At 39.0% G+C, this 26,325-nt stretch overlaps 1 protein-coding gene across 4 annotated transcripts in view; it reads right to left on the bottom strand.

The window, feature by feature from the left end:
* EFCAB3 (EF-hand calcium binding domain 3) overlaps positions 1 to 26,325 on the bottom strand; it is a 39,056-nt gene that overhangs the window by 7,256 nt on the left and 5,475 nt on the right. For 2 of the 4 annotated variants that reach the window (XM_022589075.3, XM_089901388.1), the window contains 7 exons: positions 22,283 to 22,373; positions 19,642 to 19,718; positions 13,643 to 13,786; positions 11,874 to 11,945; positions 10,670 to 10,790; positions 6,301 to 6,494; positions 5,767 to 5,951 (listed from right to left, as the gene is read on the bottom strand). In XM_022589075.3, the coding sequence (XP_022444783.2) occupies positions 5,767 to 5,951; positions 6,301 to 6,494; positions 10,670 to 10,790; positions 11,874 to 11,945; positions 13,643 to 13,786; positions 19,642 to 19,718; positions 22,283 to 22,373 (884 nt within the window). Of the gene's footprint in view, positions 1 to 5,766; positions 5,952 to 6,300; positions 6,495 to 10,669; positions 10,791 to 11,873; positions 11,946 to 13,642; positions 13,787 to 19,641; positions 19,719 to 22,282; positions 22,374 to 26,325 lie in introns of those variants that run through there. The other 2 variants (XM_089901387.1, XM_022589076.3) reach the window with 2 other exon arrangements.

Raw genomic sequence — 26,325 nt, 5'->3', positions numbered from 1 at the left:
CACTAGGATTTTAAAAGCTCTCCCTGGTAGTTCTGTTTTGCAGCCAAGATTGAGAACCGGAGTTCTAAGGGTTTTTCCTCCTGGCTACAAATTGTGCTCATCTCTTATGTCCTGAAACAACTTTTTCTAGACTCTGATTCTACATCAAGCTATAGTTTCATGTTTCTGTTAAACTTAAATTTTTGTAAGAGGATTTGATCCCCCTAACCGCTCCTTTGCATTATCAGTTTCTGAAGATGCATAAAAATCTCCCACTGTACTTATGGATTTGCTTATTCATTTAGTATTTATTTTTACCATGTATAATGCCTTAAAAAGTCTAAAGCCAAAAAAAAAAAAAAAAAAAAAGTCTAAAGCGAGGGCTTCCCTGGTGGCGCAGTGGTTGAGAGTCCGCCTGCCGATGCAGGGGACACGGGTTCATGCCCCAGTCCGGGAAGATCCCACATGCCGCGGAGTGGCTGGGCCCGTGAGCCATGGCTGCTGAGCCTGCGCGTCCGGAGCCTGTGCTCCGCAATGGGAGAGGCCACAACAGTGAGAGACCCGCGTACCGAAAAAAAAAAAAAAAAAGTCTAAAGCCAATCCTTATTATTCTGTTAATTATCACCTTATCTGTTAATTTGCTAGGTGTGTACAGATTCAGAATAGTTATATCTTCCTCATGATTTAAATTTTTTTTTCCAAAAAGAAAAGGGACTCCCCTGGAGATCCAGTGGTTAAGAATCCGCGCTTCCACTGCAGGGGGCATGGGTTGGATCCCTGGTTGGGGAGATAAGATCCCGCATGCTGTATGGTGCAGCCAAAATAAAAAATTAAATTAAAAATAATAAAAATTTAAAAATATGTATTTTTATTTTATTAAAAAAATTTTAAATTGAAGTATAGTTGACTTACAATATTATATTAGTTTCAAGTGTACAAACAGTAATTCAATATTTTAATAGATTACGCTCCATGCAAAGTTATTATAAAATATTAACTATATTCCCTGTATTGTACATTACATCCTTGTAACTTATTTATTGTATATCTGGTAGTTTGTACCTCTTAATCTCCTTCACCTATTTTGCCCCTGTCCTCATCCTTCTCCCCTCTGGTAACCACTAGTTTGTTCTATGTGAATCTGTGTCTGTTTTATTGGTTTGTTTCTTTTATTGTTAAGATTCTCCTGATGATTTTTAAAAATCATTAAACAGCACCTTTATCTTTAGTTATATTTTCCTTAAATTTTCTTTTCCCCACACTAATGTATGGATAACAACTTACTTTGATTTGTATTTGCCTGATATATCTTCTTCTGTCCCTTTGAAGTTTCTGTGTAATAATTTAGGTGTCTCCCTTAAAGAATATATATCTTAAAATTAGTTTTTAAAAAATCAGAATCTTTTTTAATTTGAAAATGATCCTTTCTTCCTTCCTCCCTCCCTCCCTTCCTTCCTTCCTCCCTTCCTCCCTCCCTCCCTTCCTCCCTCCCTCCCTTCCTTCCTTCCCTTTTATTTTTTTAAACTGGTGTGTTTAATCTTTTATTGTGATTACTGATATATTTGGATTTTTCTGCCTGTTTTGTTTTGCACTTTCTATTTTCTCATGTTTCTCTTTTTTCTTATTTTTTTCTTCCTCTACTGTTTTGGCAGTTATTCATTTTAGTTTTTAGTGATTGTCTTCACATTTTTAATACTTAAAATTAATGTAACAAATTATAGATTTAATCAATATCATAAGCCTCTCCCCAAACAATAAAAGGAATTTAGAAAGCTTTAATTCTGGGCACTGCCCTCCTCATCTTCCATGTTACCATGGTATTCTATTTTAGTTCTTATTGTCTAATACTCTTCAAACCAGTACTTCTTTTTTCTTTTTTTTGTGGTACGCGGGCCTCTCACTGTTGTGGCCTCTCCCGTTGCAGAGCACAGGCTCCGGACGCGCAGGCTCAGCGGCCATGGCTCACGGGCCCAGCCGCTCCGCGGCATGTGGGATCCTCCTGGACCGGGGCACGAACCCGTGTCCCCTGCATCGGCAGGCGGACCCTCAACCACTGCGCCACCAGGGAAGTCCAGTACTTATTTTTTATTTCAGGGTTTTTTTAGAGGGTAAACCATGCACATGGTTCAAAATTCTGAAAGTATGGTGAGTATACACTGCGATCTCCCTGGCACTTTTCTCTCCCAACCCCCTAGTTTCCCTTTCTACAGGCAACCAATGTCATAATTTCTTGCGTTTCCTTCCAGGCCATTTTACAAGAAAAAAATGTCCATATTTCATATTGACTTTTCCTCCTTTTACACAAATAGCTGTGTACTATTCATACTGCCTTGTATCTTGCTTCTTCCATTTGGAGATCTTTCACATCATTGCACAAAGTTTCTTAGTCATTAACATGGCTGCAGAACATTTCACTGTGTGTTTGGAGCCTAACTTAACTAGTCCCTACTAATGGTTATTTAGTCTCCCCCACCACCCCCCACCAATCTTTTGCTAGCAGAAATGACCCTGTAATGAATTACCCTTTTATGGGTGGCATTTGGAATATGTGCAAGGATATCTGTGTATCTGAGGTGGTATCCCAGGAGTGGAATTGCCAGGTCATGAAGGTGACAGAATATGCCACCCCCAAATATGCCACTTTGGCATAGGATTATTTTGAGCTAAAGGCACTTGAAGAACAGCAGGTGTAAGAAGGGTACACTGAGTTCTTCTTTTTTTTCCCTAAATACAGGAGATAACCCCCCCGTATGGAAGATGTCCTCCCTATACCAGGAGGAAAGTAACATTCATATCATTAGGGACAAGGATTCAAGGCAAAGAGAAAGCTGTACAAACAAATTTTGTTTTTTATTCTGTTTTTTATGATTTTTTAAAATTCTTATTTATTTTTTGGCCACACTGTGCAGCTTGTGGGATGTGGGATATTAGTCCCCCAACCAGGGATTTAACCCAGACCCTCAGCAGTGAGAGCATGGAGTCCTAACCACCGGACTGCCAGGCAATTTTTTATGATTTTAGAAAAGTATTTTATTCTTATGCAGTTACTCTTAACATACCTTATTAAACTAATCCTTATCTTCCTATTCACTTCTTCACTCACTTAACTACCCTAGCCAAGCCTCTTTGTCTGGACACTTTTTCCTAATTTACTACTCTGTCCATTTCAGTACATAAGTGTTCAATTCTAATTGCTTCTTTGGGTCTTCATTCTCCCAGGTACATGTAAAATTTAATAAAATGTGTTTGCTTTTCTCCATTTTAACTGTCTTATGTCAACTTAATTCTCAGGCCCTGCCAAAAACCTTAAGAGGGTAGAGGAGAAATTGTACCTCCCCTATAGTCAAAAGGAACGAGGTCTGTCGTTTTGGTAAATATTACCAAATTTCCTCTGTAGAGGTTGAATCAATTTAAACTCGTATCTACAATTTAGGAGTGCCCCATGTGTTTTTCAGCTTTTTGGTCTTGGGCAATCTAATATGGATAGATAATATCTCAGGGTAGGTTTAATTTGGATCTTTTATGAAGAGTGAGATTGAATATCTTTTCATGTTTCTGAAAACTGTTCATATCCTTTGCTCATTTTTATATAGGTTAGTTTTTTCTAATCAATTTGAAGCTCTTTGATGTATTAGAGTAGTTAGCTCTTTGTGTTATGTGTTGCAAATGTGACTTTTTTGGCCATGTAGGGATTTTTGATCTTGAAGTACTTGAATTAATATCTTTCTATTAAAAATTACTTTTGTGTCATTGTTAGGAAGGCCTTCCCAGAGTTTCAGTATTTTAAAGATTTCTTTTATTCTCTTCCTCTTTCCATTTTTTCCTTTTACCTATATATCCTTGATCCATTTGGAATTTGTGGAAGGTGTAATTTATGCATCTCAATTTTTTTCTCAGATGGCTACCTAGTACACTGTTTATTGAACAATCTATCTTTTCCATGTTGTATTGAAATATCACTTTTTTTTGGATTTGATTTATTTAATTTATTTACTTTTGGCTGCTTTGGGTCTTCGTTGCTGTGCACGGGCTTCCTCTAGTTCCAGCAAGCAGGGGCTACTCTTCGTTGCGGTGCGTGGGCTTCTCATTGCAGTGGCTTCTCTTGTTGTGGAGCATGGGCTCTAGGCGCATGGGCTTCAGTAGTTGTGGCACGCAGGCTCAGTAGTTGTGGCTCGCGGGCTCTAGAACGCAGGCTCAGTAGTTGTGGCGCACGGGCTTAGTTGCTCTGTGGCACGTGGGATCTTCCCCGACCAGGGCACGAACCTGTGTCCCCTGCATTGGCAGGCGGCTTCTTAACCACTGTGCCACCAGGGAAGTTCCAGAAATGTCACATTTTTAAAAAATTAAAATTCTCTGTATATTTTTATCTATTTTTGGATTTTATACTTTGTTCTTTGGATCTATTAATTTGACAATAGCTCCACTATTTTAATTATTGAGACTTTTAAATATGCCTTAATATTTAGTAAAGTTACCCCCTGTGTTCATTAAGTTTTTCTTTCAGATTATTCTGACTGTTCTTATTTTTTGTGTATGAACCAGATTATTTAGTTATAAAAATCCTTTGGGTAAATTCAAAAAATCACACTAAAGTTATAGATCAAGCAAGAAAGAGCAACATCTTTATGATGTCAAACATTGTAAATTAAGAACATGGTCTGCCTTTCTGTTTGTTCACATTTTCTTCTGGGTCCTTTAGGAGCATCTTAACCATTTCTTTATACAGATATTTTATATTGCCTAAGTAATCTCTAGGAGTTTTATCTCTTCTCTTACTATTTTAAATGAGGTCATTTTATCTTCTTATGTCTTCTAACTGGTTCTAACTGGTGGTTGTTTGTGTTGCGCCAGGGGACTCCTCCTTTCACTAAAAGGGCAGCCCATCCAGATTCTGGTTTTGTAGAGGTTTCAGTCCTAGCTGCTCACCTACAGGGTCCATATCTCCTGACCCTGAACAGTCATCAAAACCCCAACCCCTTAGGGAGGGTGGGAGGGAGGGAGATGCAAGAGGAAAGAGATATGGGGACAGATGTATATGTATAACTCATTCACTTTGTTATAAAGCAGAAACTAACACACCATTGTAAACCAGTTATACTCCAATAAAGATGTTAAAAAAAAAGACATGAAAATAAATAAATAAACAAACAAATAAATATTCATTCCCACTGGGAAATAAAAACAAAAACCCCAACCCCTAGCCATCAGGGTCTAGATCCATATGAAGGATCCAGATCCATGTGAAGCCCCATGAGGGCTTCACCTCTCACCTCTCCCTCAGCCACTCACAGGGTCATTTATGAACATACCATTCTAGCCTTAGGTTCTCTCTTCTTTCTGAAACAAAGGGGTCCTTTTCTTTTGAATGCATTTTTATATGTCACTTTATTTCATTTGGTATTTTTATGTGGTCACATGAGTCTGTGTGATGGGTTGGGCATGGTGAGTGAGTAGCCTGGGTGGGGTAGTGTTCATGTTAGCTCAGTTACTTTCATTCTGAAACTTCCATTTCTTGGTTTCTAATTGACATTTATTGTATATTAGATTAGATGTTGTAATGGACTAGATTAGAATGATAATATTATGTATTTTCAGTAAGTTTAACTATTTGTTGAAATTAAATGAAATATTTATACCTGGGCTTTAAATTTAGGAACATGGCTATGGAATCTGGTTTGAAATATCATGACTGAAAATATTTGTCATTAAAAAGCACATTACTAGTTCTGTTAAGTTAGAACTTGAAAACCTAAGTATTTAACTGATATGATGTAATATAAATCTCACCTGTGTTTTCCAGTCTTTTTTATGGAAAAAATAGTTCTCAAAGAAATTCAGAGGCTCCTTTCTCCTTAGCATTTCTAATTTCTGTATGTCTTTGAATGGCTTTCCCATCACCACCCCATCCACATTAGGAAACAGTGGAAAGATGGGTATTTTTGAATATGGGCTATCTGAAGGAGGATTGCATCCTAAGAAGATAAAAACTGGTATCACAAATAATGTAAGAAGAAATTCACATAAAAGGCATACATGTGGTACCTATTTTGCTCTTTGTCTATTCATCTCCTCAGGGGCCATGCCACCCTTTCTTCACTCTCCTGCTCCTACCACCCACGCATCCACAGACTTTCAGCTTCACACAGGTGTCTGGGGATTCAGGTACATTTGCTTTCAAATGATATCTGTGTGACAGAGACCAGACACTCAGAATAGGCTGTGGCCCTACTCTTAAAGCACTTGGCATTTAGTATTTAATTCTGACCAGTAATATACAAATAAATCCTTTACAACAGTGGGGAGAGGACAAATGGCTCTTACTCTTGAGCTCTTCAAGAAATTTAAATAAATCCTTTTCTTTCGTTATTGCAATCCGGGCAGCATTAGCAAAGGTGGCTGTGCTTGAGCTTGGAGGTGTGCATATGTCTGGCTTAAATCTCCTTTTTCCATAACCTGTAGCATAAGGGCTCCACACCATTTCCGAGGTGGTTTCCTGGAATTTTCTTCGGAAATAGCTAGGAAAAAAAAAGTAATTCAGAGGTGGTTAAAAAGTGCTAAAGTCCTACTGAAAAAAAGTGCCATAGTCCTACTGAAAAACAGTGCCTGAGTGTTGGACAGAAAGAAAAAAAAGTCAAATTGCAAGTTATATATGCTGAATGCATTCATTTTAATTTGTATATTCATTCAATATTATTTATTGAGGGCTTGTTTCTGTGACATTTATAAAACATCTACTGATATTTTCCACAGGCCACTTAATTACTTTATATATGCAGTCCCTGGGCTTTGCCTTCCTTCCTCTTCCCCAAGATTTCCCAGTCTTGTCTAGAAAAATACCTACCGATTATGATCCATGTTAGGTTGCTTCTATGTCTTGGCTGTTGTAAATAGCGCTGCAATGAACACTGGGGTGCATGTATCTTCTTGAACCATGTTTTTCTCTGGATATATGCCCAGGAGTGGGACTGCTGGGTCATATGGTAGCTCTGTTTTTAGTTTCTTTAGGAACCTCCATACTGTTCTCCATAGTGGCTGTATCAGTTTACATTCCCACCAGCAGTATAGGAGGGTTCCTTTTTCCCCACACCCTCTCCAGCATTTATTGTTTGTAGACTTTTTGATGATGGCCATTCTGACCGGTGTGAGGTGATAATTTACTGTAGTTTTGATTCGCATTTCTCTAATAATTAGCGATGTTGAGCATCTTTTCATGTGCCTCTTGGCCATCTGTATGTCTTCTTTGGAAAAACGTCTATTTAGGTCTTCTGCCCATTTTTGGATTGGGTTGTTTGGTTTTTTTTTTAATATTGAGCTGCATGAACTGTTTATATATTTTGGAGATTAATCCTTTGTCCATTGATTCATTTGCAAATATTTTCTCCCATTCTGAGGGTTGTCTTTTCATCTTGTTTGTAGTTTCCTTTGCTGTTCAAAAGCTTTTAAGTTTCATTAGGTCCCATTTGTTTATTTTTGTTCTTATTTCCATTACTCTTGGAGGTGGGTGAAAAAAGATCTTGCTGTGATTTATGTCATAGAGTGTTCTGAATATGTTTTCCTCCAAGAGTTTTATAGTGTCTGGTCTTATGTTTAGGTCTTTAAGCCATTTTGAGTTTATTTTTGTGTATGGTGTTAGGGAGTGTTCTAATTTCATTCTTTTACATGTAGCTGTCCAGTTATCCCAGCACCACTTATTGAAGAGACTGTCTTTTCTCCATTGTATATCCTTGCCTCCTTTGTCGTAGATTCGTTGACCATAGGTGTGTGGGTTTATCTCTGGGCTTTCTATCCTGTCCCATTGACCTATATTTCTGTTTTTGTGCCAGTACCATATCGTCTTGATTACTGTAGCTTGGTAGTATAGTCTGAAGTCAGGCAGTCTGATTCCTCCAGCTCCATTTTTTTTCCCTCAAGACTGCTTTGGCTATTCGGGGTCTTTTGTGTCTACAAATTTTAAGATTTTTATTCTAGTTCTGTAAAAAATGCCACTGGTAATTTGAGAGGGATTGCATTGAATCTATAGACTGCTTTGGGTAGTATAGTCATTTTCACAATACTGATTCTTCCAATCCAAGAACATGGTATATCTCTCCATCTGTTTGTGTCACCTTTAATTTCTTTCATCAGTGTCTTATAGTTTTCTGAGTACAGGTCTTTTACCTCCTTAGGTAGGTTTATTCCTAGGTATTTTATTCTTTTTGATTCAGTGGTAAATGGGATTATTCCCTTAATTTCTCTTTCTGATCTTTCGTTGTTAGTGTATAGGAGTGCAAGAGATTTCTGTGCATTAATTTTGCATCCTGCAACTTTACCAAAATCATTGATCAGCCTTAGTAGTCTTCTGGTGGCATCTTTAGGATTCTCTATGTATAATATCATGTTACCTGCAAACAGTGACAGTTTTACTTCTTTTCCAATTTGTATTCCTTTTATTTCTTTTTCTTCTCTGATTGCCGTCGCTAGGACTTCCAAAACTATGTTGAATAATAGTGGCAAGAGTGGACATCCTTGTCTTGTTCCTGATCTTAGAGGAAATGCTTTCAGTTTTTCACCATTGAGAATGATGTTTGCTGTGGGTTTGTCGTACATGGCCTTTATGATGTTGAGGTAGGTTCCCTCTATGCCCACTTTCTGGAGAATTTTTATCATAAATGGATGTTGAATTTTGTCAAAAGATTTTTCTGCATCTATTGAGATGATCATATGTTTTTTATTCTTCACTTTGTTAATATAGTGTATCACATTGATTGATTTGCGTATATTGAAGAATCCTCGCATCCCTGGGATAAATCCCACTTGATCATGGTGTGTGATCCTTTTAATGTGTTGTTGGATTCTGTTTGCTAGTATTTTGTTGAGGATTTTTGCATCTATATTCATCAGTGATATTGGTCTGTAATTTTCTTTTTTTGTAGTATCTCTGTCTGGTTTTGGTATAAGGGTGATGGTGGCCTTGTAGAATGAGTTTGGGAGTGTTCCTTCCTCTGCAGTTTTTTTGAAGATCCTTTGGAGAAGGATGGGTGTTAGCCCTTCTCTAAATGTTTGATAGAATTCACCTGTGAAGCCATCTAGTCCTGGACTTCTGTTTGTTGGAAGATTTTTTAAAATTAATTAATTATTTATTTATTTGGCTGCATTGGGTCTTTGTTGCTGCATATGGGCTTTCTCTAGTTGCAGAGAGTGGGGGCTACTCTTCGTTGTGATGCACGGGCTTCTCATTGTGGTGGCTTCTCTTTTTGTGGAGCACAGGCTCTAGGTATGCGGGCTTCAGTAGTTGTGGCTTGTGGGCTCTAGAGTGCAGGCTCAGTAGTTGTGGCTCACGGGCTTTGCTGCTCCGCAGCATGTGGGATCTTCCTGGACCAGGGATCGAACCCCTGTCCCCTGCATTGGCAGGAGGATCCTTAACCACTGTACCACCAGGGAAGTCCCTTCTTTCCATTTATATTTTAAGCTCCTTAAATGCAAATGCCACCTATTAAATACTTCTGATCTCCTTAGGAACCAGGTATATGATAAGTAACTACCACAACCATAATAACAATAAAAACACCAACATCTGCTAACATTTCCTGAGCACTTACTGGATATAAGCCGCAATACAAGGAGGTGGAAAAGAGCATGGTTTCTGGAACCAGACAGTTTGTGCTAAAATCTAGGCACTCCTACCCCTTTGGGCAGGTTACTTAACTGACTTGTGCTTTAGCTTTTTTAATCTGTAAAGTGGGGATGATAGGGCATATCAGTAGGTGAGGATTAAAATAAATAACGTGTGTATTCTATGCTTATTCTAGTTACTTTCACATAATAATAATAGCTAACATTTATTGAGCTCTTATGATTTGCTGAGCACTTTACCTGCATTATCACATCTCCTCACAATTTCCCTGTAATTGTGTTATGGGTATTATTATTCTCATTTTATAGATGAGGAAACTGAGGCTGAATGGTTAAGGAATGTGCCAAATTTGTGTACCAACAGCAGGCATTTAATAAATGTATTTGACTTGGAATGAAATGTAGAATGCTGTGCACCCTCTGTTCCACATCTGACCGAGGTGTAGGATAGTATAAAGAGATTACCTGTTGAGCAGCGGAAGGATATTTTACATTGTTGGTGGCATTCTGTATTTTTAAGTCTCTCTAAGTGGGATAGTAGAATGCTTTGAGAGAGTAAGAGCTGAAAAGATTGATAACAGAAACATTTAATTTTTGTAATACAATGATAGACATAGATTGAGGAAATGTATCTTTAGTGATATTTGCTGGAATAAACACATTTGGATGTGAGAATGTTTCCTTATCCTCTATTCTCAAGTCTAATTCTGGCTCTGGTCCAGTCCAAAGACTACTTTGGGAAGTATGAAATTGCTGTACCTCATCCCAAAGGACCTTTTGACAGCCCCTGGTAGATCCAGTGTGAATGGGAGTATCTTGTATTCAAACTAGATTTCCAAGCTCACCCAAAATCATTCCTGGAAAAGTCTCGTTCCTCTGGGATTCTCTAGCCTAGGGTAGAAGAAGCTGAACTTTTGGCTGTCTTATTGTGGCACATGACTATTTATTTGCCTATACACCTTCTCCTTCGTTTTGGAGCAGATCCGTGGAGTAGGATGTTTGGGAGAGGTGGCTGCCTTGTTAATATCCTCATAAATGCTGCCAAGAAGGTCGTTTTTGTTCTTTCTTTGCCACCTACCTTACTATTTCCATTAGAGCCTTTCTGGGTAAGGCTGAAGTCTCTACAAGCTTTGATAGGATTTCAAACAATAGGATCCCTGGGTTGCCAGCTAAATCTAAACAGCTCTCCGTTTCTGGAACTATGGAGGGAAAAAAAAAAATTCAAAATGCCTTCTGAAAAACAATCTATCATAAAAAGGATTAAAGTTACAGTTGTTTTACTGTATATACAGTATTAATACCAAGTCAAGAACTAGAGAATTATAGAAAAACATTTGAAGTCTGTTCTATTTGGTAAAAAGGTCATTTTGATTACTGAACAGACAAAATAATCATGGAATTTTAAATGAAATACTTTTAGTTCAGTGACTTCTAAGTAAATACAGTAATACATTTAACATAAACATGAATTATGTGTTAAGGACTATTGTTCTGTTCTTCTATGTAAAGGAATTGTTGATATACATACTTCTGGTGTGCAGGCAAACCCTTGTTACTATAGTGATACTTGAAACAGTAACTTCTGTTTATACTAAAACAGTTCATAGCTTATGAAAGGATGTATTTTTCAAAACTGTATACAATATTTGGAATTTGGAATGCATTTATCCTAGAAGACATGATATGAATAGGGTTAGATTTTCCAAGGCAGCTTGTTAAACTCATAAACAAACCGTTAGAGGACTAACAGCAATAATTTGAGTACCTCCACTTCATTATAACCTTGTGTGAAAACATGCTCTCGAACCTCCAGCAGACTCTCCAGCCCTCACACTGAGGGCAGAGGCTTCACCAGGGTGAGGAAGATATTTTTCAGGAACAGTGAATTATCTATACTCAAATTTGCCTGAGAGAGAGAGAGAATTTTTCTTTTTCTAAAAAGACAATTTTTCTTCTGTAGGAGGAGTGCCTCCCAAAGTAGCACAGGTACTGGTAAAGAATTAAAGTACTATAAAAGGTGACCAAAATTTTCTACACCACTGCCTGAGTGTTCTCATTGGAGTCCAAAAAGCAGTGTCTTCTGCAGAAGGACTTGATGCATTTAAGTTAAAATTCTAAAACTGTATCAATTTCCTTAGCAAATTTTGTTTTAGAGAAGCAGTACAAAAGTAAATCACATCCCAGACTATACCTTCCTGATTGGAGACCTAAATGAATAATCTTTACAATGCCATGAATTGCAACTAACCATCTGCCATCTATTCAGCAATATTTCTACTCACCCACAGCCTTCAGGAAGCGGTTGTTATCTGTTAGCACCTTTATAAAGTCTGAGAAATTCACCTTCCCATCTCCTGCAACAGAGATCTAAAGCTCAGAACAAGGATATATTTACCTTCCCACTTCACTCCCACCTCTATATTTCTATTATTAGAATATGCCGGAGTTTTACCCTGTTTCCTCTAAAATTAAAGGATAGCGAGTGCTATTAGAGTGTTTGTGTTTCAATGAAAGAATAAAAATTTGGGTAGAGTTAGTGGAAACAAGTGACACTTTAATTAAATGGCGACTGACACACATGGGATGCTGCTGATTGAATGGGGCTCTGGCAGGTGGGTGAGGAGAGGTGAGATGAGGTACTGTGCTGAATATATATTCCACACAACATACCAGCTTGGGCTACTAGTCACTAAACCAGTATATTCAGGGCTTCCCTGGTGGCACAGTGGTTGAGAGTCCGCCTGCTGATGCAGGGGACGTGGGTTCGTGCCCCAGTCTGGGAAGATCCCACATGCCGCGGAGCTGCTGGGCCCGTGAGCCATGGCCGCTGAGCCTGCGCGTCCGGAGCCTGCGCTCCGCAGCGGGAGAGGCCACAGTAGTGAGAGGCCCGTGTACCGCAAAAAAAAAAAAAAAAAATCAGTATATTCAAAGAAAACATTACCTATATGCTTTAAAAATATCAATAAAAATGCTGTGGCATTTAAGATTCAATATAGGTGGGCTCTAATGATGGAAGGAAGATCTGTACTAAAATGATTCAAACAGAAACAAAGGGCTTGGATTTCCCTGGCAATGTAGTCAGATAGGGTAGGGGGTCCCGGAGGAAGAAAACTAGGCGTAACTTTCTTGACATAAGAGAAGCCATTTCAGGCCTAAGCCATTTTGTCATCTAAGCCTGGCCACAGTGCTTGTCCTTGCAGAAGAATACGCCTCATAGTTAATGATTTGAAAGGAACAAAGAATGTAAGAACAAACTGGTATTACCAGGCCAGGAAAATAACTTAACCATATTGTAAACAATATATCAGTTGTAAAGACTCCCAGTTCTGTTTTTAAAGTTGAGATTAGCCTGAAGCGCATTCCTGAGCTGTTTTGCAGGATCCAACCCCCCTTGAGCACTCAACCTTTACCAGAATACCTAGAGCCTAAGGAATGATGCTGCTGACCTTTGCTGACTCTCATAACCTCAATCAACTAGAGCCTGGACTCTGTCGACCTTTGCCCCAAATCTATGCTGAATTCTCCTCTGCTCCAGCCCCTTCATGAATATGCATGCACCCTTAGCTTAAAACCTTCCTATTTTTGCTGTTTGGGGAGACACTGCTTTGGGAAAGATCTCCAGCGTTCTCCTTACTTGTTGCAAGTAATAAATCCTTCCTTCTGCTCTTTGGCTTGGTTGTGTCTTTTGCCTCAACACCCACCAAGAGGTGAAGCCAGTTTTTGGGTAATAGTAACAGGTAATTTTTGAAATTGCCAATGCCTTTGTATCTGTTATTTCAAGGCACCCTCCAAAATGTACATTAGGACAAGTAATCTGAATTTGATATTAAATACGACAGTCACTTTTCATTTCCACACAGGCTTTTTCAAAGACTAGCCCATTTTGTAGCATTAATTTGATTTCATAACTTGTACACCGATAACTTTAAAGAGAAACACATATATGTGCTTTTGGCAAATGAATGAGGTTTACTTCTCATGTAGTCTGAGAAAAAATATATATTTATAAAAATTTTTTATGAAAAAAATAATGACAAGTCAAAGTACTCACGATCAATATCAGCACATCTTAGTTCATTACAGACATCATGCTTGGTTAGATTCACTCCCAACTTAGCTAAAGTGCGCATCATTCCATGTAAATCAATACAGCCAGTTTTATCCTTGTTAAAGAAGTTGTAGGCATCTTGGAAGGCTGGGGAAATGGAATTAGGTTAGGACAGGAATAAATACATATTCTTATGGAACTAGAACAGATATTACCGTTGATTGGAGGTCATGTTCTGAAAAACTAGAGAAATTTGGGTATTTAGTAGACATTTCTTGTAAAGGACAGTGTCCTTCCATGAGATTTGAACTAGAATAAACTAATTGGTGGAAAAGCAAATATGTAGGCAAAATGGCTCTTGAAAGATGTTCATACCCTAATTCCTGGAACCTGTGAATGTATTACTTTACATGACAAAAGGGATTTTGCAGATGTCATTAAGGTAGATTACCCTGGATTATCTGAATGGGTCCCTTATGAAGCAAGAGAGATGTGACAGATGAAGTGAGAGATTCAAAGCAGGAGAAGGACTTGACTCATTGTTGCTGGTTTGAAGATGGAGAGGGCATGTGATGTGGAATGCAGGCAGCCTTAAAGGTCTGAGAGAGGCTCCTGGCTGACAGCCAGCAAGGAAGTGTTTTTGTTTGTTTGTTTTTCGTTTTTTTGGCTGGGTTGGGTCTTCGTTGCTGCGCATGTGCTTTCTCTAGTTGCAGCCATCAGGGGCTACTCTTCCTTGAGGTGCGCGGGCTTCTCATTGTGGTATCTTCTCTTGTTGCGGAGCACGGGCTCTAGGCGCGTGGGCTTCAGTAGTAGTGGCGCACAGGCTCAGTAGTTATGGCTCGCGGGCTTAGTTGCTCCGTGGCATGTGGGATCTTCCCGGACCAGGGCTCTAACCTGTGTTCCCTGCATTGGTAGGAGGATTCTTAGCCACTGCGTCAGCAGGGAAGTCCAACCTTGTCAGTTTTGAGGAGTGTTGTTCAGGTACTTTGTAGAAGTCCTTCAATTTGGGTTTTTCTGATGTTCTTCTCATGGTTAGCCTGAGATTATGGGTTTTGGGGAGGAAGACCACAGAACTGAAGTGGTGTTATTATCATTTATTAAGGCTATCAACATGACTTATCACTGGTGATGGCAACCTTGATTAACTGGCTGAGGTAGTGTTCGTCAGATTTTTCCACTGTAAACTTCCTTCCTTTTTCATATTCTACTCTTTGGAAGCAAGTTACTAAGGGTAGTCCAGACTCAAGGGACAGAGGGCTCAGGGGAATGGGGAATTAAGCTCTACCTCCTGGAAGAGGTAATATCTACATACATTATTTGGAATTCTCTTGTAAGAGAAGTTTGTCTCTTCTTCATTTAAAAAATTCAATCATGGGACTTCCCTGGTGGCGCAGTGGTTAAGAATCCGCCTGCCAATGCAGGGCACACGGGTTAGAGCCCTGGTCCAGGAAGATCCCACATGCCACGGAGCAGCTAAGCCCGTGCACCACAACTACTGAGCCCACATGCCACAACTACTGAAGCCCGTGTGCCTACAGCCCAAGCTCCACAACAAGAGAAGCCACCGTAATGAAAAGCCCGCGCACCACAACCAAGAGTAGCCCCTGCTTGATGCAACTGGAGAAAGCCCACGTGCAGCAACGAAGACACAACACAGCGAAAAAAAAAAAAATTCAATCATTTATTTCTATCACTAGGGGCTTAACGATATTTATTTTATACTTTGAGTTATAATCCAATACTATTCTATTTATTTTTGTTGTTCAAACTGTTCCAGCTTTGGCTGTTGTGAGCTCTTTCAGGTTCATTTCTGTATCTCCTTGACATGCTCTTGTCCTTTTGTATTTTGAGCATCTCCTTACTTTCTGGCACTGCAAGATATTTCAGGTTCATTTTGTATATTCTCTGCCAAAGCCCTAGAATCAGCCATTTATCCAAGGAACTCTGATTCTTTGATAGGAGACTGACATTGGAAGTCAAGATTTGGGTGCTGGGTATGCTTGTTGCTATGGGGGTGTCAGTGCTTTTAAGTCCTCTCAGCAAACAGAGCTAGGAAATATATGCACATATACTAACCCATGTATACACACATATCATATTATTTCTTGATCTATCCATCTGCATCCATTAAGTTAAACATGAGTTCACACTAATGTCTCACTCTAATCCAGTTCCACTGCTTCACTTTAGCCTTCTCCCCTTGTTTATCTGAAACTTCCTACTCCAACAGAGAGAAACCTGGCTCCCACCATCCACCATTGAGTCACTTATTTATTCAATTGTCGTATACATGTACAACAGTTTCAGGATTGTTAATGTATACCCCTATGAGAAACAACTTTACTAATTAGAGTATATTGTGTGTTGTTTATGTATAGCTCCTTTTGTGTTCAGTCTTACAGTTTCTAGTCAAAATGTCGTTTTCAGAGTTACATAGGTCAGCACCTCCCTCTCCCCGACCTGACGTATACTTTAACAGGATCACTGTGGCTATTGTTAGAACAGACTTTTGTAAGGATTTGGGTAGAAGCAGGGAGACTAGCCTCAGGTAGGAGGCTATTGTGGGTGAGCAATAACAGTGCTTTAGACCAGGGTTGTAGCAGTAGAGGTGGTATAAATCTCGATATATTTTAAAGGTAGAGCCAATGAGATTTCCTGATGGATTTATTTTATTTATTTATTTTTAAAAATACACATTTCTTCATTTATTTATTTATTTATTTATTTATTTATTTATATTTTTGGCTGCATTGGGTCTTTGTTGCTGCACGCAGGCTTTCTCTAGTTGCCGCGAGTAGGGGCTACTCTTCGTTGTGGCGGGCGGGCTTCTCATTCTGGTGGCTTCTCTTGCTGTGGAGCACGGGCTCTAGGCACGTGGGCTTCAGTAATTGTGGCATGCGGGCTCAGTAGTTGTGGCTTGCGGGCTCTAGAGCGCAGTCTCAGTAGTTGTGGCACACGGGCTTAGCTGCTCCACAGCATGTGGGATCTTCCCTGACCAGGGCTCAAACCCGTGTCCCCTGTGTTGGCAGGCAGATTGTTAACCAGTGTGCCACTAGAGAAGTCCCTCCTGATGGATTTAGAGGTAGGGTGAGAACAAAGAGTCAAGGATGACTCCAGAGTTTTTCCAGAACAAGTGGAAGGATGAAATATCATTATCTGAGATGGGGAAGGCTATGGGTAGGTCAAAGTTTAAAAGTAAGAGGCTGAGGGGAGGGGAGGATGGGGAGTTACTGGTTAATGGGTCTGGAGGTTCAGTTTGGGATGAAGAAAAAGTTCTGGAGGTGGATGGTAGTGATGGTTAGAGGACATTGTGAACATATTTAATGCCACTGATCTGTGTGAACTCTTAAAAATGTTTAAAATTGTAATTTTTATGTTATGTATATTTTACTACAAAAAAAAATAGAGTAAGAGGAACATATCAGGAGTTCAGTTGTTTTTGTTTTTTTTTTTTGGCCACGCCATGTGGCTTGCAGAATCTTAGTTCCCTGAACCTGGGCCCCCGGCAGTGGCAGCATGGAGTCCTAACCACTGGACGGCCAGGGAATTTCCCAGGAGTTCAGTTTTTGACATGTTGAGTTTGAGGTGTCTATTAGACATACAATTGGAGATGTCAGGTAGGCAGTTAGATATGAGCCTGGAGCTGGGGAGAGAGACCTGGCTGGACATATACATTTGGGAATTGTTGGCATATAGGTATTTAAAGCCTAAGACTAGATGAGATCACCACATGTGTGAGTGGGATGAAGAAGAGAAGAGGATCAAGGACTGAGCTTGATCAGGAATGATATACTAGAGAGTGAAAAAAATTGGTGTTGGAGAGGGGGGCACAGTTTCTTTGGTCGTATCTTTGAATTTGAGAGAGGAGATGTGATCTAGTCCACAATGGAAGGATTGACTTTAGATAAAAGTATAAAGTTCATTTGTGGAAGAGGGAGGAGGGCAGAGTTTGTGGGTACAGATGCTGGTGGGGGTAGATATGGAAGTGGGAGTCTGCGGAAGTTCTATTCTGATTGCAGAATCAGAATTCTCCGATTATACAGGGGTAGGAAGCAAGGATATCAACTGAGAGTGAGGATGGTAGCAGATGTTGGGGATTTGGAGGTGTTCAATGAATATTTGTAAAATGAACAAATTAACCTGTCATAGTGCTTAATCCTCACGACAACCACATTTTCTAGTTTCTGTATTTGATGCTTTGATATCTGGGGCCTTGCTAATCCTGGAGGGCCTGCCCCTCCCATAACTAGCCAGTTCCTAGCGATAGTAAAAGACTTGCCTGTGAGTATGTTCTTCATATATATACAAACCAACCAATCCAGAGACCGTATCCCCAGTCACCAACTTTCTTAGGCTCTTAAACTCTGGGCTACTGTTCCTCTGTCCTAATCACTGCAGGGCCAGGTATCAGACAACTAGGGACAGCCCTGAAACCCAGAGCTCACTGAAATGGTTTACCCAGCCAATCCTAAACCTGCTTATCCTGTCTTGTCTATTCCTTCCTGCAGAAACCAAACTAAGGCTCTTGCCCACTTCCCTCTACCCTTTGCCTTTTGACTGACTCTGTTGCTTCCCTCTTCATGGTGTGCTGTGTCTCTTACTTTTAGGGATCTCTGAGAATAAAATACTTCTTCCAGGACAGTTGTTTCTATGTCTGTATGTATAACAATACCTGATTAAAACAAATAGTGGGTACCCTTAAAGCACCAATGTATATTAATGTACTTCAGAAACCTTGAAGTTGTATAAAGCCATAAGCTGTTACTATTAAGGCATTTAGTTCAGTTTTACAGTGAAAAATGAAGTTCTGATTCTGACAATCTTTTGTGTTTCCCAAACCAGCTTTCCCAGCAATAAAGGTGTTTTTTTGATTCCTGTCTCTTGGAGGAATGTCTTAGTTGGTTCCAAACTTGGAGGGGTGAAGCATTAACCTTCTCAGAACCCAAACACAGCCATGCTTGATTTTTTTTTTTTTTTTAGTTTTTCTAGTGTGTCATGTTTTCCCTTTTCTCTGGGCCTTTGCAGATTCCACTCTTTCTACCCAGAACACTCCCTTCTGTGCTCTTTGTCTGATTTACTCATTATTCAGCTTTCGCTGGGACTTCCCTCCTATCCTTACTGAGACTAAGTTAGGACACTTTCTTTTATGCTCCTTTAACTCTATACTTTCCCTATCATAACTTGTGTCATGTTGTAATTTAAATGGTTCAATCAACAAATTCATGGTTTAACTGTCTTCCCTGTAAGACTTCCTATTAGGGCAGGGAACATGTCTGACCTGTGTTTTGCCTAGTACACTGTTGGCTTTAAGTAAGTATTTGTTGTTTGGATGAATGAACTGTAGTGAGGGTAGCTCATTTTATCATTATAATTTTTTTCTATGATAAATCCTGAGACTTTAGTTGTGTTGATACTGCTTTGCTACTTAATTTCTATTTGACCTTGTATTTTTTCTTCTCCACACCACGAGTTCTCCTTGGAATAAAAATATTTGGCCAGGACTGTCTAAATTCTTGAAGATGCCTATTTGAAAGTAATCCCCCAGGACTTGCCTGGTAGTCCAGTGGGTAAGACTCCACGCTCCCAATGCAGGGGGCCCAGGTTCGATCCCTGGTCGGGGAACTAGTTCCTGCATGCATGTGGCAACTAAGAGTCCTCATTCTGCAACTAAGAAGTCCGCAGGCTGCAACTAAGAAGTCTGCGTGCCACAACTAAAGATCCCACATGCTGCAACTAAAGATCCCGCCTGCCACAATGAAGATCCCACGTGCTGCAACTAAGACTTGGCACAGCCAAAAAATAAATAAATACTAAAAAAAGTAATCCACCTTCCTTCCCACAAATTAGACATTGTATCATAAAATATAGATATTTTTTGTTTTTAAATAACAGAGTACTGTAGACAACCTTTGAAATCCCAGATCTCCCTTAGAGAAAAAAAAATGCTAAGATATATTAAGGGGCTTTTGTTTATGCTTTTATTTTGGGATGGGTCTCATTACCTCGCATTTGTGAAGGGCTTAACTTCCTTTCTTTGTGCTGTAATTGGCTTGGCAGAGGTCCTGGTAAATCTTTATCCCTGAGAAAAGAGATATTTATTGAAACCAGCAAATATTAGTTCCCTTCATCAGTTTCTGCTGACTGGAGTGACTGTAAGCATCAAAATATATCCAGAGTCACACCACCTAAGGGCCCTGTTACTGTCAATTGCCAATAGCTACAGGATGGACAGTGATGTTGGCCACTGAGGTCCACCTCTCCCCTATACTTGCCCATCAACCTTACCCCCTTAAAAAATCTGATTTCTCCTATTTTACAAAAGAGGAAACTGAGGCTCAGAGGGATTAAATAACTTGTCCTGAGTCACACAGCTAATAACTGCAAGCCCTGGGATTCAAATCCATGTTTATTTGTTGCCAAAGTTGAAGAATATAAGCCTCACACTATTCCTATTGTTAGAAATATAAGTTGTTTCAAACTTTTAACTAGTTTAAATAATCTTATGGTGAATATACTTACAATGAAATTTTGTATTCACATTTATTTTACAACTTTGCCAAATTGTATTTTTACCAGCATATGAGAGAGTGAGAGCGGTAAATCGATCCCTTTCTTTCTCCCTCTCTCTCTCTCTCTGTCTCGATGTCTCTATATCAACCGTATCTATCTATCTCTCATCAAGAGAGAAAAGTTCTGGAAAGTTTGGAACCCTAGGTGACCTTTTATTTCCTCAGGAAAATAAAATCTGGAAAAAGAGGAAAATATTAATACTTTGGGGATATTTTGTATATATCTGCAGCAATTTATTAGTTTAGGAACATAAAAATGTATTATGCAAAACTGGGTTTACTTATAATATGGTAATTTAATAGTAAATTTATAATAATCATAATTTTATGGATTAATTTTATTTAAAATACATTTAGTTTTGATACTAGTAGAACTAAAAGTTTTAAGAAATATGTCATCTCTTAGTTTTTGTGCTTTTACAAGAAGCAATTAAAAAAGTAAAACTATAAGAAATACTAAACATGGTAGTTAAATAAAAAAATTATAGTTTATGAATTTAGTATCCTCTACAGTGTCTACTAGATTCAGCCCATTTTTAAAGAGGACCTGGTAAAATAGGAGGTGAAATGCACCATTCTCAATTTTTCTGACACTGAATTTGATCTAATTAGTCTTATTTTTCTCAGCTTTTACTATCATTGATATCTTCTAGTGTTTGCTTTTCATTACCAACTTGATGCTTTACTCAGATTGGTTATTTTATATTTGTTGTATTTCTAAATATAAACAGATTTCTTTTGCATGATATAAAAGATGCAGTGGGGCTTCCCTGGTGGCGCAGTGGTTGAGAGTCCACCTGCCGATGCGGGGGACACGGGTTCGTGCCCTGGTCCAGGAAGATCCCACATGCCATGGAGCGGCTGGGCCCGTAAGCCATGGCCGCTGAGCCTGCGTGTACGGGGCCTGTGCTCTGCAACGGGAGAGGCCACAACAGTGAGAGGCCCGCGTATCACACACACACACACAAAAGATGTAGTGGATGGAGAAATATGAAGTTCTCAAGAAGCAAGAAGAAAGCAGAAGCCCCGGCAATGCAAGTTCTTTATTAGCTACGTTTAAAAAACCATACTCTTGGCAGAATTTCAAATCTTATCTTGGATCAAACATGGGAAATAGATTTTTTATTTTACAGTGTTTCAAAGGTTCAAAGAACTTTAGATTTGGAATGGACCCAGTCTAGCCTCTCATCTCATGTAGGAATTCCCTCTACATGTGGTATTATCTAGTCTTTGCTTGACTACTTGCAGTGACAAGGAAGTCACTACTTCAAAAGACAGCTCGTGATGAAGGGTAAGGGAACAATGAGATCAAGGGATTTGGCTGCTATAAGGTTGTGTTACCCACATCCTGATAAAAAAGTCCGTAATATATTCCTGTAGAATGGCATAGTCAAGGACACTAGGAGAAATACTCTCAAAGTGGCAAAGGAAATGGATAATTGTGAGAGAGGAGAGAGGCTTTTCTTTTTATGATCTGATAAAATTTGCATCAGGCTTTCATTTTCAGTCACTAGTGGCTACTGTTTATTGGAATTTGTAGTTATCAGGTTGAGAAAAAGCTATTGTTAATGTCACAGGCAAACCTCCCTTCCCAATTTTAGCTCAAGGTTAGTCATAGCTAATTTATCAGATTTCATTTTACTGGCCATTTTTGAGCTACATACTCTTTCTCTATATTCTGACGCTTAGGGGTTTATGATCCTCTGAGTGTTTTCTCCTTTAAACTGGCACTTGAAATGTCTTAATGTGTAACTGACAACTCCTTTAGCCTTCTGACAACCTTCTTCTTCTGGGGTATTCTGTCCCCTCACACAAAAATAGCCTCTCATTTGGGAGAATAGGAAGAACTCTTTGTTTCTCTAATCAAAAAGTATATATATATATCTTTCTTTTTATAAAAAAACTTTATCTTCAGTTCAGATGTTTTGTTTTATAATTAACTTTATCACAGAATAGATATTTGAAGAACATTCTAACTTGTTTCATTATAGCCTTTATGAGTATTTAATATATTCATCACCTTAATAATTCTTTATGTTAATATATTGATCACATTAATAAATTCATTACTTACCTCTCGCCATGGAAGTTGGGTATTTTTGTTGAAGGATTCAGTTTAAGTTTTGCTTTAATATCAGAAACTGCCATGTGGCCAGTAACTCTGTCTGGAATTCAGAAGATACAGTTAAGGATCAAATCACAGATTAATTTGTTTATATTCTTTTACAACTTTCCCAGCTCGAGACCTGGAGTTTGAAGTCCAGGGCCTCATGGAATGGAAATACGTGCAAATGCAAGTTAGAGGTATGTGCAAAGTTGGAAGGCCATGTGGACGGGTCCCTTTACTATCCCAAGATCTCTAAGCGAAACTTCTTGCCATTGCTCCTCCTGCAAATAGTATCATTCTGATCCTATATAAAAATAAATGGTAGAGCATTCTGCAAATATGTAGAAAAAGTTATTTAAAGACAAAATTTATTTTTAAAATGTGCTTTTCATCTCATAATTGACAGAGAATAAAATGTTATAGCATTTGCAAAATATTTACCTAATTGTTTATATCTTGGATAGCTGCCGGGTAGTAAGTAGATTTTCCCAGGGTTTCCTTCTGGGAGGTCCACCCCTGCCCTATCAGTTCTTATGAACCCACTGGTCTTTTAAAAAAATAAGAATAGGGGTGGGGTATAATGCTGTTTTGCTACCTTAGATCCCCCTGAATGGACTATTAACCACAAAGGACTCCCTAGTCCTTCCTTTCCACTTCTGCATAGTTTAAGAATCAGAACCTATGGACCAGAAGCTGGGATGGTAGGGCTTCTCCCTTTTATTGTTGGTCTTATCTAATTATCTTTTTTTAATATAAATTTATTTATTTATATTTATGTATTTTTGGCTGCATTGGGGTCGCGGGCTTTCTCTAGTTGCGGTGAGCAGGGGCTACTCTTTGTTGCGGTGAACGGGCTTCTCATTGCGGTGGCTTCTCTTGCTGCAGAGCACGGGCTCTAAGCACATGGGCTTAAGCAGTTGTGGCACATGGGCTCAGTAGTTGTGGCTCGCGGGCTCTAGAGCGCAGGCTCAGTAGTTGTGGCACACAGGCTTAGTTGCTCTGCAGCATGTAGGATCTTCCCGGCCCAGGGCTCAAACCCGTGTCTCCTGCACTGGCAGGCAGGTTCTTAACCACTGCGCCACCAGGGAAGTCCTCTAATTATCTTTTTAATATATAGAGTGTATGAAGTAGTTCACTGACAAGAAAACTGGGTTGCTGACTTAGGAACAGCAGACAATCATACACTATTAAACCATGAAGAAAAAGTCTCTGAATGTTTGGTTAGAGTTCAGTCAATTTTCCTAAGTCTTTACCTCAGACTCTGGAAAACTGTTGCTTCTAAACAACTCAATTACATGTGCTCAAAATCTGGAACTCTATCACAGAGCTGGGAACTCCGGAGAGGCTTGACAATGTAGGCAGTTGAAAGGTGCTGTGAAATCATCCTCATGGCTCAAAATAATCATTACTTTAAAAAAACTACCTTCAATCTCTCACTGAGATGATAGATTAAAAAAAAAAAAAAGGTCTCCTTGTAGATTCCTACAAAATCTGGATATTTACCTACTTCTAAGTGGTGCTACTTTACAACTTCTGGGCTTCAGTCAGATCAAGAATCCATAAAGGGTTTGTTCCATCACACAACTGTGACCTCATTCACTTCTCAGGCTCAGGTCCAGGTAAGAATGACCCACAAGCTCCTTCCAGCTTTAGGGCAACTGTGATTTCAATGTGGTTCATTCGGCACCCTCAGGGTATGTGTGGGTATGAGTTACAGAATCAGAATATTTTGACACTGATTGGATCTTGGGGAAGGGGAGGTTTTTAAAAAAATTCTGTATTAATATATTTTCATGTTAAACATTGGTGAATTGAAAGTTGTTGAAGTAAAAAATTTTACCCAGTTCCCTTGGTTGAAGGCTGATTAGGAACCATTTCATTGTTTACATCCAGAAAGAGGGAAAAATCAAACTCTCACAGGTTTTAGTCTATAGTGTTATCGAAAAGAGTGATTTTAAAAGAGCAATTAAGGAAAGTATTATGATTGTTTTAATCAGAAATTTTCAAGATCTGACAGGTCTCACGGTATTTAAATCATCTAAGCACAGAAGTTAGGAGTGTCTCTAGTCTTCATGATGGCTAAGCACAGATACCTCTGGCAGCAAAGGCTTAGCTTGAGCCCCCCAAGTTGTTTCAGGCTTCACTTGTTAGCTGCAATTCTAGAGATTTTCTATTCCTGCTCTGGGGGATTTATTTATTATGTGCATAATTTGACTTTTCCTTAGTCTGTCCAAACGTGTTATATTACCTTTCATTCTGGCTAGGGATACAGAGGAAAGAAAGGGAAGGTTTAATTTACAAATTACACAAATATTTAATTAGGGCCTACTATGTTAGGGGCTACCAAGACTTAAAATGAAGTTAATGACCACCATTCTACTTTCTGTTTCTATGAATCTGACTACTCTAGGAACCTCATATAAGTAGAATCATACAGTATTTGTGACTTGCATATTTCACCTAGCGTAGTATCCTCAAGGTTCATCCATGTTGTATCATGTATCAGAATTTCCTTCCTTTTTAAGGATGAATAATATTGCATTATATGTACCACATTTTAAGATAAAGCACTTATTTATCTGTTGATGGACACTTGGGTTGCTTCCACCTTTTGGCTGTCATAAATAATGTTGCTGTGACACATTGGTGTACAAATATCTCTTCAAGACCCTGCTTTCAATCTTTTGAATATACATCAGAAGTGGAATTGCTGGATCACATGGTAATTCTATTTTTAATGTTTTGAAGAAATATTGTTTTCCATAGTGGCCATCATTTTACATTCCAACCAACAGTGCATAAGAGTTCTAATTTCTCCACATCCTTACCAATACTTGTTGTTTTCTGTTTGATAGTAGCCACCCTGATGGGTATGAGGTGATATATCATTGTGGTTTTGATTTGCGTTTTCCTAATGATTAGTGATTTTGAGTGTCTTTTTATAAGCTTGTTGGTTATTGTATATCTACTGTAGAAACATGTCTATTCAAGTCTATTGCCCAAGTCAAGTCTTTTTATCACTTGTTGTTGTTGTTATTGAGTTATGGGAGTTCTTTATATATTCTGGATATTAATCCCTTATTAGATATGTGATTTGCAAATGTTTTCTTTCTGTAAGTTGCCTTTTCACTCTGTTGATTGTGTTCTTTGTTGACTATGCTTTTGGTGTCATTTCCAAGAAATCATTGCCAAACCCAATGTCATGAAGCTTTTCTCCTATGTTTTCTTCTAATAGTTTTAGGTTTTGTGTGTAGGGAGAAGTAGAATTTTAACACGTAGCATGTAGCTCCTAGGGAAGAGTAGTCTAGAGTGAAAGAAGAGCAAAAGCACATAGAGTAATCATGGGAGCTTAGGAGACAAGGAACTGTTCAAGACTGCATGAAGTGAGATAATGGGAGCAAAAATGATTAGGTATTTGGGCTAGGGTTGGTTATTAAACAGAGATTGCAAATTTGATCCCCATACAAGTTTTATTTGGCTTAAATAACATTAAAACTTTTTTTGAATTTCATAAATGAAAACATGGGTAATTTAAAAGTTATCAGTTTATGACTTCTGAAAAGCCCAAAGATCAGAGAACACATAGCCCCCATTCCTGCTTAGCAATAATTGGCAGGAGCAGAAAAACTGTCACCCTTTTAACTGGAACCCAAGGTTTCCTGATTGCCACAGTCTCCCTCATTTTTTCTAGTCTCTTATACCCAGCATGTCACTCATTTAACATGTTTTTTTTAATAAACTTATTTATTTATTTATTTATTGGCTGTGTTGGGTCTTTGTTGCTGCACGCGGGCTCTCTCTAGTTGCAGTGAGCGGGGGCTACTCTTTGTTGTGGTGCGTGGGCTTCTCGTTGTCGTGGCTTCTCTTGTTGCAGAGCATGGGCTCTAGGTGCGCAGGCTTCAGTAGTTGTGGCATGTGGGCTCAGTAGTTGTGGCTTGCGGGCTCTAGAGCTCAGGCTCAGTAGTTGTGGCGCATGGGCTTAGCTGTTCGGCGGCATGTGGGATCTTCCC

This window comes from Delphinapterus leucas, chromosome 19, assembly GCF_059928025.1.
Source record: "Delphinapterus leucas isolate spDelLeu-1000000601 "Yukka" chromosome 19, BTC_Dleu_Yukka2, whole genome shotgun sequence".
NCBI lineage: Eukaryota > Metazoa > Chordata > Mammalia > Artiodactyla > Monodontidae > Delphinapterus > Delphinapterus leucas.
Note: the sequence above shows the minus strand (reverse complement) of the source record. Positions and strands in the feature narration are given on the sequence as shown.